Here is a 15052-nt window from a genome sequence, read left to right on the forward strand (position 1 = left end):
GAGATAGAAAAGCTCTCCTTACAGGAAGCGTAACTGGAGCAAAACTGAGAATATTTCTTCAAAAACAGGTCAAAAATTATTTAGATACAAATATTTTTATAAGTGACTATAATAATGAACCTTTATACTGTTTTACACCAGGCTTAAAGGGAATAAAAACAGCATTTATTAGTGGTTTACATACCTGCCAAAACAGAAGGGATTGTAACTTGCAAAAATGATACAATCAAGAACATCCCACACTCCTTCACAGAGCAATGCAGTTTATAAAACAAAACAAGAAAGTGACTATTTCCATTAAAGACAGCATCAAAAACCAGTTTTGAGAAAGCTGAAAGGGTCATACTCTAACTCCTGGATGCCAGGAAGCAGAGTTTTTCAGAACCAAAAACAAAGCAAGCCCTAATTGAGAGCTCAAGGCCCCACCCCTCAGGGGTCACACAGGTGGTTCTGTTGATCTTAAAAGGTTTATTATTTTAACAAAAATGATTTAGCCTTTTCTATACCCAAATTAAAACTGAAGACTTGTCCCAACACTCTTCAGAAATGCAAATACCCTAAATAGATCATTATCAGAACCTAGCAGGGATTTGCTATTTAGGTACAATTAGTATAATTCATGTTTACAATTATTTCATAAAAATAACTGTCCCACTCTTCCAAGTTCCATTTCCTATGATGGTCACACCAAAGCAATCTCTGTTAAGATTTTTCTTCATTGCTTGAATGCAGAAACTGCTTAGTAAAATTCTCCAGCTCATTTTCAAGTTGAACAGCTTTATTTCTAATTGAAAAAAAAAAAAGAAAGAAACAATCTAGTTATCATAAAGGTCAATGAAAAAAATGCATTTCTTCCACTATAAAAAAAAAACTCACTAGCTAGCTACTGGTACATTTATCTGAACTCAAACTCATCTATTACCAATCCTTTTTAAAGTATTCATTATATGTACTATTGTAGCTTTACAGTAAACACAGACCTAAAAGTAATTACACCAAAATAAAAGTTACAAACTTTAATAAGATTGAAAGTGTAATAGACAGTAGAATCATCACCTAGCATAGAAGTTCACACACAATCATGATTATCTTTGAAAATTGCCATTAAGTAAAGTATAGAGAATAAATGGTTTTATGTATATGCAAAGTGGCTGGTAGATGTCAAAGGGGATGAGATAATATACAGTTCTTTAAAACACTAGAAGTGGGGCCAATGTTGCAATGTAACAGGTTAAGCCACCACGTACAATGCTGGCATCCCACGTGGGTGTCAGTTTGTGTCTCAGCTGCTCCACTTCTGATTGAGCTTCCTTCTAATGCACTAGGAAAGCAGCAGAGGATCGCCCCAGTCCTTGGCCCCCTAACCCACTTAAGAGGCCCAGATCAAGTTCCTGGCTTCTGCTTGTCCTAGCCCTGGTCATTGCAGCTTGTTGAGGCCTGTTGCAGCCATCTGGGGTATGAACCAGCAGATGAAGATCACTCTATCTTTGCCTCTCCATAACTCTGCCTTTCAAATAAATAATCTTTGAAAAAAACAAAAACAAAACAAAACAGTACACTCATATGTATTAATGCAGTCAAATGTCCACAAGAAAGGAGAAATGGAGCGACTTGAATTATGGTGTAGCAAGTAAAGCCAACACCTGTGACACCAGCATCCCATATGTGTGCTAGTTCAAGACCCAGCTGCTCCACTTCCAATCCAGCTCCTTGCTAATGTGCCTGGAAAAGCAGCAGAGAATGGCCCAAGTCCTTAGGCTCCGGTACTCATGTGGAGACCTGGAAGAAGCTCCAGGCTCCTGACTTTGGCCCTGGCCTTTGCAGCCATTTGGGGAGTGAACTAGTGGATGGAAGAAGTCTCTCTCTAGTCAGCACTGTGGTGCAATGGGTTAAGCCACCATCTGCAATGCTGGCATCCCATATAGGCAGGGGTTCAAGTCCTGGCTGCTCCATTTCTGATCCAGCTCCCTGTTAATGTGTCTGGGGAAGCAGCAGAGAATGGCCCAATTGCTTGGGGCCCTTGCACCCATGTAGGAGACCTCCGATGAAGCTCCTAGCTTTGGCCTGGCCCAGCCCTGGTCGTTGGGGCCATCTGGGGAGTGAACCAGTGGATGGAAGATCGCTCTCCTCTGTCTCTCCCTCTCTAACAATTTCAAATAAATCATTTAAAAAAGTCTGTCTCTTCCTTTATGTAACTCTTTCAAATAAATAAATATTTTTTTAAAAAGGAGAACTGGAAATAAAACTGACAGAATAATACCAATTTGTATCTCATTCTTTCATACTATGTCGACAAGGGGGTCTTATTTTGTCTCATTACTGTGCACATGTGGTTGAGGTTATGCAAATTAAATGTGTATATGACATTAAGCCCACTTTCTATATTTCTGCAGGCAACTCTCCTGAAGCATTAGGCATGTTAAATTCTATCCAAGTGACTGCCTAATCTATAACAATGGAGATTCAAATATTATAGTAGTTGTTTTAAAATGTTTCCTACTAGAAAGATGATTAATTAGATTTAGAATATTCAAACCATTCATGCTTATACAAGTCAGTTCTGCCAAAATCAGAATACTTCCCAATAATCTGTCTTATCATTTTTATAACCAAATAAAACATTTAAAAACTTACCTAAGACCAAAAAAAATTTGGATATAGTTATCAAGTTTGAAAAGTGTATTTATCTAACTTAAAATATGAACAATGAAATTCATAAAATTCACTTGGGTGATGTGGATAGATAGTGACTACTAAGCTGCTCTTACATGGGCAATTTCAGGTAGAATGTGCTGTGGACCTAACAGCAGAGATTAAGTGATTCTTAACAATTCTCCCAGAGATGCTGGCAAACCAGAAAGCTGAGAGAACTGCCAAGTAAAGACCTGAGGGGGACACTTCCAGTCTTATTGCCCCCACTCCATTATATTAGACCCCAAAGGATCCTTAATAAATGATAGTAAGCCAGAAATCCACATTTAATTAGGAAATCTTGTGTACTTTTACTGCTTCAAATTTAAGTACACTCAACAATCCCATAATGACAAAAGTTATAGGTGTTGGACATATAGGCCCTAAAACTCACTTTAAATAGATTCTCTGTTCTGAAAGGGAACTAACACAGCCTTAACAAAAGGAAGTTTAGAGCTATGAAAATTCATTTACATTTGTATTTGTTCTCTTGTTGAAATTAGATGCCACTGAAACTGCAAAACATACTGAGTTAAATTTGGAAGATTGTAATTTAAACCAACAATGAATGCTAAGTTTTAATCCAAATTCATTTGTGATCTTACATACTTATATTTTGGTTATGAAACCAGTAAGTAAATCTTTATATTAGAAAAAAAAATTGAATACCTTAAAAGCTTTGAATTGTTTTGTATTTTCTCCAGCTGATCTATTTCTTTGGATAACCTAGCAATTTCTTCTTCCAGATGTCTTTGAGTGATATCAACTTGTTGGCACAGGCGAGCAAAAGTGGTAGCCATTTCTCTTAAAATAAAATTGATTAGCAATCATGAATATCTGCTAAAATGAATGAGCCTTATTGTAAACCTTATATTAAAGAGAACACAGTTTTTATAAATATGTAAATAATAAGGAATAAAAGACTTCTAAGAGTAGTGGTATGATAGAAGGTATAGCACTCGTTTATTTATTGACTGTATGCTTAATTTTGTGTAGCCTCAAGACAGATGTTCAAGAGGGTATTATTACCTCTGCTGTATGGTTTTGAACATGGATAATGCATAAAAATGCAGATGGGCATATTTCTTCAAAAGTATAACAATAAAACAATAAATTGCCAAGAACAGCACAGAAAAAAAATTTAATAATGACCTTTACTGACAAAAATACTAACAGTTACATTTAATTTGACTGCTGGCTTCAACATCAGCTTTGGCAAACATTACGTGACATTTTTTACAACCGAAAATATGACTGGCATGTGTGTACCTTCAGCCCAGTTAAATTATTCTTTCTTCCCTACAACTGTTCTCCTGTGTACCTTCATCTTTCTCATGGTCTTTTTACATTCCATTCTCTCCCTCCACCAAATCCCAGAGTTAGACAAATGAAGCATGTTTCATTCCTTTAATATTTTGTTAAATATTAATATTCAGCTAGTATATTTTAATTATTTGAGACTGCTTCTATCAGTGTAAAGTTCTCTAAGAAAAAGGATCAGTTTATCTTCAACTTTATATTTCCTGTGACTCCTATTACAGCTGTTACATGGTAGACAATAAATGTTTGATGACACAAATTGCAAATGGAAAGCTACATTATCGCTTCTCGGCCTTTTGGCTAAGATCAAGTGTGGAAAGCTACATTAACTTATATGAGCCTCAGCTGATATCTTTTGGAAGTCAAGGAATTTTCATTAGAGAAAAGATCTATCTTAATATAAATCAGCTAAATTTAAAACTATCATATAGGCCGGTGCCGTGGCTCACTTGGCTAATCCTCTGCCTGCAGCGCCGGCATCCCGGGTTCTAGTCCCGGTTGCTCCTCTTCCAGTCCAGCTCTCTGCTGTGGCCCGGGAGTGCAGTGGAGAATGGCCCAAATGCTTGGATCCCTGCGCCCGCATAGGAGACCAGGAGGAAGCTCCTGGCTTCGGATCGGCACAGCGCACCGGCCTTAGCAGCCATTTTGGGGGTGAACCAACGGAAGGAAGACCTTTCTCTCTGTCTCTCTAACTCTGCCTGTCCAAAAAAAAAAAAACAAAAAACAACAACAACAACAAAAAAACAAACAAAAAACACCAAAAAAAACAAATAAAAAACACCTATCATATAAAATAGGAACACAAGAAAATATCTGGTGAATGACTGAACAGGTTCCTCAAATCATTAGTGTTTTGTTTCTGTTCTATGTTGCTTTAATTCTTCTAGTTGAGGCTCAGTCTCTCTGCAATTCCTGTTTCCCTAGTCTGTACCGTTCTATACACATCACTGCAAGGTTATCTGTTCTAGAGTTAAGTGTTCATGGCTCATCACCCCAGATTCGTAATTGTCCACCTCCCAGTTCCTACACACACAGACAATGGCATGGTCCCTAGTGTCAGGTTTATGATCAGATGTATCATCTCCCCGCCTTTATATCCACATCTGCCATACTGAATGTTTCTCTCCAACTTCTTATACACATTCCTTTCCCCCATCTTCTTGCTTCTGGTTTGGAGGATTTTCTCTGATCTTCCTATTTTGCAATCTCATATGCTACCTCTCCTCTACAACACCTTTTTGAACAGTATCCTTTCTGGTTTAAGTAACTTCTAGAGTCCCACATTATTAGAACACTTTTATCTTTTTCATATTACTACTTTTACTTTGTGCTATAATTATTTCTTCTATTAAACTGCAATGATCTTGAGTTCTCAGAACTTTTAAGTTCTGCTCTCAGCAGCATCCAAACACAGAATGATGTGCCTTGATTTAACTGATGCTCTACATATTTTTAGTAAAGCAATGAAACAAATATTCAAGATGTAGGAAAGTAGAGACTGAGTAAAACTAGGCATTTATTATGTAATTCTCCTGAGATCTAAGAATACTTTTAAACTTATAAACTGGGACTGCAACAGTGAAAATAAATTTCATTCTCCATAATAAGCTTTCCACTTACTGTTGCACCTGGTGGCTGCAGTTTGCACTCGTGAAGCTAACAATCATCTGCAGTTTTTCAGTTGCGTAGTTCACAAACTGCTGTTTAAAGGCTCTCTCCTTGGCACGGGTTGTCCAGGTCAGCCTTTCATAAAGATACAAAGCTCCATACATACTTAATGAAATAGATACGAGTTTCCAGCCTATAGTTTTCCAAATCTGTAAGATAAAGTCATAGCTTACAATGAGAATGAAACAAAAAACAAAAAACAAAAAACAAAACAACACTTAGGAGTATTATTAAAAGGTATTGTAGCAGGCCAGTGTTGTAGATCAGTAGTAAGCTGCCACCTGCCACATTAGCATTCCCTATGAGCACTGGTTCAAGTCCCAGCTGTTCCACTTCCAACCCAGCACTCTGCTAATGTGCCTGGGAAAGCAGCAGCAGAAGATGGCACAAGTGCTTGGGCCGTGGTCAATATTAAAATTGACTGCTAATCTTCAATTTAAAAGAAATTGTATATTTACTTATTTGAAAAAGCAGAGCAACCAGGGATTGAGATGGAGGGGTGAGGGCAGAGAGGTATCTTTCATCCATTGGTTCAATCCCCAAATGGCCATAACAGCTAGGTCTGGACCAGTCCAAAGCCAGAGGCCAGGAATGCCATTTTGTTCTCCCACATGGGTAGCAGGGCCCCAAGTACTCAGGCCATCTGCTTCCTTCCCAGGTGCATTAGCAGGAAGCTGGATAGGAAGCAGGGTAGCCAGGACTCAAACCAGGCTCCGTGATTTGGGATGTGGGATTCCTAAGTGCATATTAATTCTAGATGCACCAAATGCTTGCCCCTCCTGATACATCTTTCAGATCCATTTTCTGAAATATATTCTTTGTCCATAAAAAAATCTGAAGTTAATGAAAATTCTATCAGCTGAAAGGGGATCACACATAAATATCAGGCAAGAACTTTTATAACCTGCCAGATTTGTTAAGTTGATTTCATGTATCTTAAAAAAAAAAAAAAAAAAAAAAAAAAAAAAAAATTTGTTTTAGGTGAATGATTTTAAACTAAGAAATACGAGAGTTGCCTGCATCCCATATCAGAGTGCCCAGGTTCTATTCCTGGATGTGCTCTCCATTACAGCTTCTTGCGGATGTGCATCCTGGGATGCATTGGTGACTGCACAAGTATTTGGGTCCCTGCCACCACATGGGAGACTAGGCTTGAGTTCTGGGTGCTTGTTTTATGACCTAGTCCAGCCCAGGTTGTTTCAGGCACTGGGAAGTGAGCCGCTGGATGGAAGAATTCTGTTTCCCTGCCTTTCAAATAAATTAAAAAAAAAAAATGCATTAATAAATAATGCTTCAAGACAGATCCCCTCAACATTCAGAAAATACCAGACAGAACACTTAGACCTTTTATGTCACTCCAGTGTACAAATATGTGAAAATAATTAGGAAGCATTATTTTAAAGATTAGATAGTTGGTGGTATTTCAAAAGATGTATTTGTGCATATAGATATACAGATGGATACAGATACATAAAATTTAAAATTAGACTTCTCGAAGTTTTTTAATTCATTACTTTTAACAAATTTTCCTATCATTTTATAGATCCTAGAAATAAAAATAACTGATCTAACAAGCAGCTTTACAAAAATTTAAATTTTAATTGTAGTAAAAGTAATGTTTCTTACCACTCCTCCAACAACAATAATGCCCATAGAAGTTCTGGATGTTAGAGAAGCTAATCCTGTTATTAAGGTAACCATGAGTTCTTCCTGTGATGCATTATCTGGCATTCCTGGATTGGCAGGAGCAGTGGGAGTAGAAGCCAAAGATCTAGGAAGCTGATAAATTTGCAGGAAAAAAAATTACACAACTTTATGTGAAATACTTATATCTGTAAAATTATTTAATTTCCTAAAGTAAATCTACAGAATAAAATGTTCCCAAATAATGAGTACATCATAATATACTAAGAAAAAAAACTATACTAAAAATTATTTTCTGTAACACTGGACCAATGATACTGTTAACAATTTTTTTTTTTTTTTTTTTGGACAGGCAGAGTGGACAGTGAGAGAGACAGAGAAAGGTCTTCCTTTGCCGTTGGTTCACCATCCAATGGCTGCTGTGGCCAGCACACCGTGCTGATCCGAAGCAGGTGCTTCTCCTGGTCTCCCATGCGGGTGCAGGGCCCAAGCACTTGGGCCATCCTCCACTGCACTCCCGGGCTGGACTGGAAGAGGGGCAACTGGGACAGATTCCAGTGCCCCGACCGAGACTAGAACCCGGTGTGCTGGCGGTGCAGGCGGAGGATTAGCCTATTGAGCCGCGGCACCAGCCAATAATAATTTTCATAATACATAATGGGTTCCACTGGTAACTGAAACCTCAGCTCTCAAAAGGAATTAAAACTATTTTTTAAAAGTATTGTATCAGGGGCCAGTGTTGGGGCACAGCGGGTTAAAGTCCCGGTCTGCAGCGCCGGCATCCAATATGGGCGCCAGTTCGAGTCCCGGCTGCTGCACTTCTGATCCAGAAGTCTGTTGTAGCCTGGGAGGGCAGCAGAGGCTGGCCCAAGCCCTTGGGCCCCTGCAGCCATGTGGGAGATCAGGAGGAAGCTCCTGGCTTTTTATAGGCACAGTTCTGGCTGCTGTGGCCATCTGGGGAGTGAACCAACCGATGGAAAACCTCTCCCTCTCCCTCCCCCTTACTCTCCCTCGCTTTCTCCCTCTCCCTCTGCCGTTGCCTCTCTGTAACTCTGACTTTCAAATAAATAAACTGTTAAAAATAAAATAAATTATATCAAAAGCACAATTCATTAACATAATAAGACTTAAGAACAAAAACCTTTTAAATTTCAAATTACACAAAAGAAAACTGAAAGACAAGCCAGACTCAAAAATGTATTTAGAAATCACATATCTGATAAAGGAGCTCTATCCAGAATATATGTCTTCAAAACACATAAGATACATAAAAACAGACACACAAATGTTCACAGCAGCATTATTCATAAGTGAAAACAAATTGCCACCAACTGATGAATGGATGTGTTTTTTAAATAAAGAAATACTACTTGGCCATAATAAGGAATGAAATATCCAAACAACACTCAACACTAATACTATAAAGATAAACTTTGAAAACATGCTAAGTGAAAGAAATCAACCATATAAGGCCATGGTTTTTGTATGATCCGATTTACAGGAAATTTTCAGAAAGGGCAAATCCCAGGGCTGGCGTTGTGGTGTACCAGGTTAAGCGCTGCCTGCAAGGTCACCATTCACTATGAGTGCCAATTCATGTCCAGAAGCTCCACTTCCGATCTAGCTCCCTGGGAAAGCAGTGGAAGGTGGCCCAAATACTTGGGCTCTCTCATGTGAGAGACTCAAATGAAACTCCTGGCTTCAGCCTGGCCAAGCCCTGGCCATTACAGTCATTTGGAGAGTGAACCAGTAGAAAGAAGCACTCACTCACTCACTCACTCACTCACTCCCAACTCTCCGTTTTCAAATAAATAAATAAATAAACTTTTTTTTTTTTTAAGGCAAATCCATATTAACAGAAGGCAGATTAGTGGTGGGGCTGCAGAAATGTTCCAACACCAAATTGTGGTGGTCTTTTTATTCTATACATTTTCGGGAAAAGTACTGAATTTATTGATAAATTTTAAATTTTCCTTTTAAAATGCCCACATTTATTCCAAGTTATTTGAAGTCTGATAGCAAAACCTTTTTAGGAAAATACAGTTTCGAAAATGAATGTAGAACCACTTTGTACTGGATGAAAACTTTCAGACTGCCTTTCCATTTTGCCTGGTACACCCAACCCAGATGGCTCTAGGAGATAGGTATCAGCTTACAAATAAATATGCAGATTTGGTAAACCTAGTTTTGAGAAATCACAAAAGCAAAAAATAGAGAGTTCTAACTGGTAGAATCAAGATACATACCTGAAAGATAGGCTCTGATAATCCTAGGAGCACCCTCTGAGCGTTTGTAGGGCCCAAGAATCGATGTACAAGGGAAGCCCAGCCCAGAGAAAAACGAAATACAATATCCTCTTGAAAATCGGAACATAACTTGTGGCAATTCAGGTCATAGCTGAGATCAAATTTCTTGCATGGGATCAGTGTATGTAGTTTACTCTGTATACCAGCTGGAAGCAAAGGTTTCAAATTTTCTAGAGAAAACAAAGTGACATTTACTTTAACAAACAAAAGAAAATGTTCCACCTTCTATGAAACAGCCAAAGGAAAGTAGACCACCACCACCTCATGACATGTAGACATAAATAGTACCAATAATTTCTTGCTGGGATTGAAGCATTGAAGCATTCACTTCATTGGTGCACCGATCAGCCAAATTTCTTCCCATACCATCTTCTATGTGTTTATTTAACTCCTGTTGAAAATAGTAAATGTCTACATTATTTCTTTGCCAGAAAGTGTCAGTTTTTTTTTTTTTTTTAAGATTTATTTATTTATCTGAAAGTCAGAGTTACAGAGAGAGAGAGAGAGAGAGAGGGAGAGACATAGAAAGATCATTCATGCACTGATTCATGCCCTGGATGGCTGCAATGGCTAGGGCTGGGCCAAGCTAAAGGCAGGAGCCAGGAGATTCATTGGGGTCTTTCACATGGGTGGTAGTGGCCCTAACACTTGGGCCATCTTCAGCTGCTTTTTCCAGACCATTAGCAGGGTGCTAGATCAGAAGTAGAGCAGCCAGTATATGAACTGGTGCCCATACGGGATATCAGTATCGCTGGTGGTCACTTAACCAGCTACACAACTCCAGCCCCAGAAAATATATTTTATAAAGACATTTAAAACATAATAAGCACTAAAATGATGTTAACCTCATTGTTACAGGGAAAACTTGTATAGTTTTTATCTACAAGGTAAATTTACATTTATTGCCAAGTACAAGAGAGAGTAACAGGTTGTGTACTGATTGCCACATAGATATTAAAATGGCACTAAGCAAAAAAATTGGCACTAAACAAGTAAGAGTATGGAATAAGATGAGGGAGCTGTCTCAGAATATTTTTTTTAGTATTTATTCTTATCTACTTGAAATGAAAACTAACAGAAAGAGGTGGAGAGAAATAATAAATTTTCCATCGGCTGGTTTACTCCCCCAAATGCCTACAACCACAGCTAAGTCCAGAATTTTCTCCCTGTCTCCCACGTGGGTGTCAGGGGCCCATGCACTGCAGCCATCATCTACTGCCTCCCAGGATGCATGAGCAGGAAGCTGGATGAAAAGTGGGGCAGCGGGGCTGGTGCTGTGGTATAGTGGGTGAAGCTGCTGCCTGTGGTGCCAGCACCCCATTTAGGTGCCGGTTTGAGTTCTGACTGCTCCACTTCCAACCCAGCTCCCTGCTAATGTGCCTGGGAAAGCAGTGGAGAATGGTAAAAGTGCTTGGGCTCCTGCACCCATGTAGGAGATCCAGAAGAAGCTCCTGGCTCCTGGCTTCAGAATGGCCCAGCTCTAGCCATTGAGGCCATTTGGGGAGTGAACCAGTGGGTGCTCGCTCTCTCTCTCTCTCTCTCTCTCTCTCTCTCTGTAATTCTGCCTTTCCAATAAATAAATAAATTTAAACAAAAAAAAGTGGAGCAACAAGGACTTAAACAGGCACCCCAATAATGGGATGCAGGCAATTTTAAAAACAATAACTTAACCAGCTGAGCCACAATGCCCACCCCTCAGAAAATTTAACTACACCTTAAACTTACACTTTTATATACTTTCAATACACTTGGAGTAGGATGAAACTCAGAACAAAATTCATCAACCAAAACAGATAGTCGACAGATTTCATCTGTCATTGCACATGAAACCTGAAAATACAAAAAAAAAACACTTAAAATATTCCTTTTAAGGGAAAACATTATCAAAACATGTTGCATTTTCAGATATATTAAGCATGAAATTATTGTTACTCACTTTATTTGCAACCTCCTCAGTAACCTCCTTAATTTTTTTCTTAACATCCAATGTCAAAAGATTCATCTGGTTTCTTATAAAGTCCAGTCTATCAATTTGATCTTCCCTCTCTTCCATTGAATAAACTCTATTATGGTATGAAGAGTAATCAATATTCAGGGTATATTAATATCCCAAAACAATTAAGGAAGAGCATTCACATTAAATGATTTGAACCAACTATTAGTATGACACAAGAAAAAAGAAATCTATACTTAAATATCTAAAAGAATTCAATTTTAGTTAAATAAGGGTCAGCAGCAAATGGCACTGTGGCAAGCCAAATTCAGCCAGCTTCCATTTTTGTTAAAGTTTTCTTGGAACACAGCCACAAGCATTCTTTTATTATCTGTCTAGGGCTGTTTTTGCTCTAAAACTATAGAAATAATAGTTGCAAGACAATATGACCCACAAAGCCAAGAAAATTTACAAATTGGTCTTTTACAGAAAGTTTGTTGATCCCAGGAAGAAATAGGAAAAGAAAAACCTGAGATCCCTTTAGTACGATTTTTAGTGTAAAGAGTCTCTATGATTACACAAACTATATTCAAATATATCTCCTTTGTGCCATAGTTACTTCAATAGATAAATACACATATAGTTTTTCCATTTACTTATTTCAGAAACAGAATGCTCCCATTCACTGGTTTACTTCCAAATGCCCACAACACCACCCTGCTGGGGCCAAAGCTAGGAGTCACAACTCAATCCAGTTTCTCACATGGATGGCAAGAACCCAATCACTTAAGTCATCATTACTGCCTCCCAGAGTCTGCATTAACAGCAAGCTGGCCTCAGGAGAAGAGCCAGGCATCAAACCTAGTATGAGACACGGACATCTTAAGCACTAGGCCAAAAACCCAACTACAGTGTGCTATATTTTTAAAAATAAGGCCAATCCAAATTTTGGGCACTAAAATAAAGCAACTGAGCTAGCAGGGACCCTATAGCAACACAACCTCATTATACAGAGGCTGTACAGGGGCTGAGATCAGACTCAAGGTTCTTACCTTCTGTTTTACACGTGGACAGTTTTCTACTTTTGCACATAATGCAAAGTATCCAAATCATGTAATATGTGGGGCATGAGGGGAATATTGTTCCCAGCAAGCATAAATTCATTTTGAACTTTAATATTGGATGCTTTGTTTCCTTTAACTAGATTAAGCCCACCCACTAATTATCCAATTGAGATTTATCATCAGTACTTCTGTCATATCCAATAACATCCTGATCTTCACTTCAAGTATACAAAGTCTGTGAGAACTATATTTTTCATTGAGATAATGTTGGTACTTTGATGTATTAATTTCCAATTTTATAAGACAACAAATGGAATAAAATAATGCAGTACAGTATGACATATAAGGGTACTGCTTACCAGATCAACTTTTTGGTTGGCAGGTACTATTACCTTATTTTTTCACCAGCTGATAAACAAAACACACAACTGGCATAAAAGAATAATTTCAAGGTTATTGGTGTATTAATATATAAAAGAATGAGTCATGGCTGAATGCATGTTCTGGATTTCTTCATAAAGTTCCACTTGAAAGAAAATGGTTCTTCCACTGCTTTAAAGACATTTGAAAGCCACTAAACATTTTCAGATCACAATTCATACACGGCAATATTGAGCTCCAAGGAACATAAATGATATGTTCAAGACTACAAAATTAACATTTATACTTTCAAATACTCATTTAAAAACAAATAAGCATCACTAAAATCCACATTATTGACTTTAGTATGAAAAATCTTAGTTTTAACAAGTCTGACACAAAAAAGCTAACATTTTTATGTTTCAATAAGATGAACTCATACCTTTTCTCTGCTGCTGCCACGTTTATTGAATCCAATATGTTTTTCACAGTATCTAGTATCTGTTTAGCTCTGATAGTGTGCTGTTCAAACTTTGTTTTCACTGCTGACTGCGAGATACACTCCTGCGAGGGGCCCAAGCCATAACACATTACTGTAATTCCATCCCAACGTTTTCAGGAATTTAAACACAAAAACTTGCTGTTTGTTAACTTAAAACTGAAGCAAGGACAGAAAATAAATTTATGACAAAAACAACTTAAAGTTATAAAAGTTAAAAGAATTACAATGATTCAAAAGTAAAAAAAAACTAACAGCAAGTTCATATCTTTGTGTATTCTTACGCAGTAATGTGCAATGGTTTGACTACAACATTAAAAAAAACAAATAGAAATATTTGTGTTAAACAAAAGTTTCTCCTATAGAACTGTTAATTTTATCTGGGTTATCTTTAACCTTATTCTAGACTACCTCTCTTGATTTTTCTCATAACAGATAATCTAAATATAGTTCTGAATTGAATTATGAATATGATTCATTTCAGGTTACTAAAAAGGATGCATATTGATTAGAAGCGAACAATCTAAAAAAAACTGTAAACAATCTAAATAACATTTTAAATTATCTTTTAAATTATCTAAAGAAAAAATATCTGCAACTATTTAAAAATAATCTTATTGTTGTCCTCAAACTAAGGTATGTGCACAAGTCTGAATGATGCCCTCATCTGTTTCACTTTTAAGCTAACTGCAGTTCACAACCTGTTAATTGTACAAATCAGTGTTTCATAACCAGCATTGTTTTAAAAGAAAGTGAATACATCAGAATGCATTACACACATGATGGGTACATCCATTTTGTGCAATTCTTGTATCAATTTTCAACATATGAAAACTTGTACTATTTTTATCTCACTAGATTTTACTATGAATCAAAAAATTTGCAAAATTATTATAATTACAATTACCCTCATTTCATTTTTACTTCATTGAAAATAAAATTCTGAAATAAAAAACATTTGAAAATAACTACAAGTTTTTACAGAGAAACACTATACAGTCTTTGACAGGTTTCTATCTTTGATCCAAATCATATACACCCTAGTAACTACAGAGATGTTTTGTAGAATATGTTCATACTCTGTGTTAAACTTTTCAAAGACTAGGGATACAATTATAATTACTATTAACTATAAAATTTGTAGACTATTCTTTCTCCAATCTCTCAAGCTTCAAAATGGTATTCACCTAATACTCTATCTAGTACTACATTACTCTGAAATCACTAGTATCTTATATATTCAATCAATGTATCATTTAAAATCTTATGTTTAGCCTTCAAATCAGAAATTGATTTTCACTCAGAAAAAAAGTATAATCTTTTGTCATTTTAGCTCCCCTCGTCAATAATTTGTTTGAAGTACAGAAAACAAAACAAATTCATTTCTTCAGCTACAGGGGACATAAAGGTAATTTATTTAGTCTGCAGTTTATAGTTAGCTCAGAACCCATCACTTTCCTGCACTGCAGAGCTTCCCCTCTGCCCATGATGAATCACTGTACATCACCCATTTTCACAAATCTTAAAAAAAAAAATACTGCTGGTGGGAAGTAACATTATTCCTATT

The 15052-nt window shown here is 37.1% G+C and overlaps 1 protein-coding gene across 3 annotated transcripts in view; it reads right to left on the minus strand.

The window, feature by feature from the left end:
* Positions 1-143: 143 nt before the first annotated feature.
* MFN1 (mitofusin 1) overlaps positions 144-15052 on the minus strand; it is a 47392-nt gene continuing 32483 nt past the window's right edge. For all 3 annotated transcript variants that reach the window (XM_008266537.4, XM_070072480.1, XM_002716333.5), the window contains exons 10-18: positions 13429-13550; positions 11566-11692; positions 11355-11459; positions 9918-10020; positions 9570-9799; positions 7306-7458; positions 5632-5828; positions 3361-3495; positions 144-784 (exon numbers count right to left, since the gene is read on the minus strand). In XM_008266537.4, the coding sequence (XP_008264759.1) occupies positions 703-784; positions 3361-3495; positions 5632-5828; positions 7306-7458; positions 9570-9799; positions 9918-10020; positions 11355-11459; positions 11566-11692; positions 13429-13550 (1254 nt within the window). In that variant the 3' untranslated portion in view covers positions 144-702. The remainder of the gene's footprint in view (positions 785-3360; positions 3496-5631; positions 5829-7305; positions 7459-9569; positions 9800-9917; positions 10021-11354; positions 11460-11565; positions 11693-13428; positions 13551-15052) is intronic.

Source organism: Oryctolagus cuniculus, chromosome 4, assembly GCF_964237555.1.
Source record: "Oryctolagus cuniculus chromosome 4, mOryCun1.1, whole genome shotgun sequence".
NCBI classification, from domain to species: Eukaryota; Metazoa; Chordata; class Mammalia; order Lagomorpha; family Leporidae; genus Oryctolagus; species Oryctolagus cuniculus.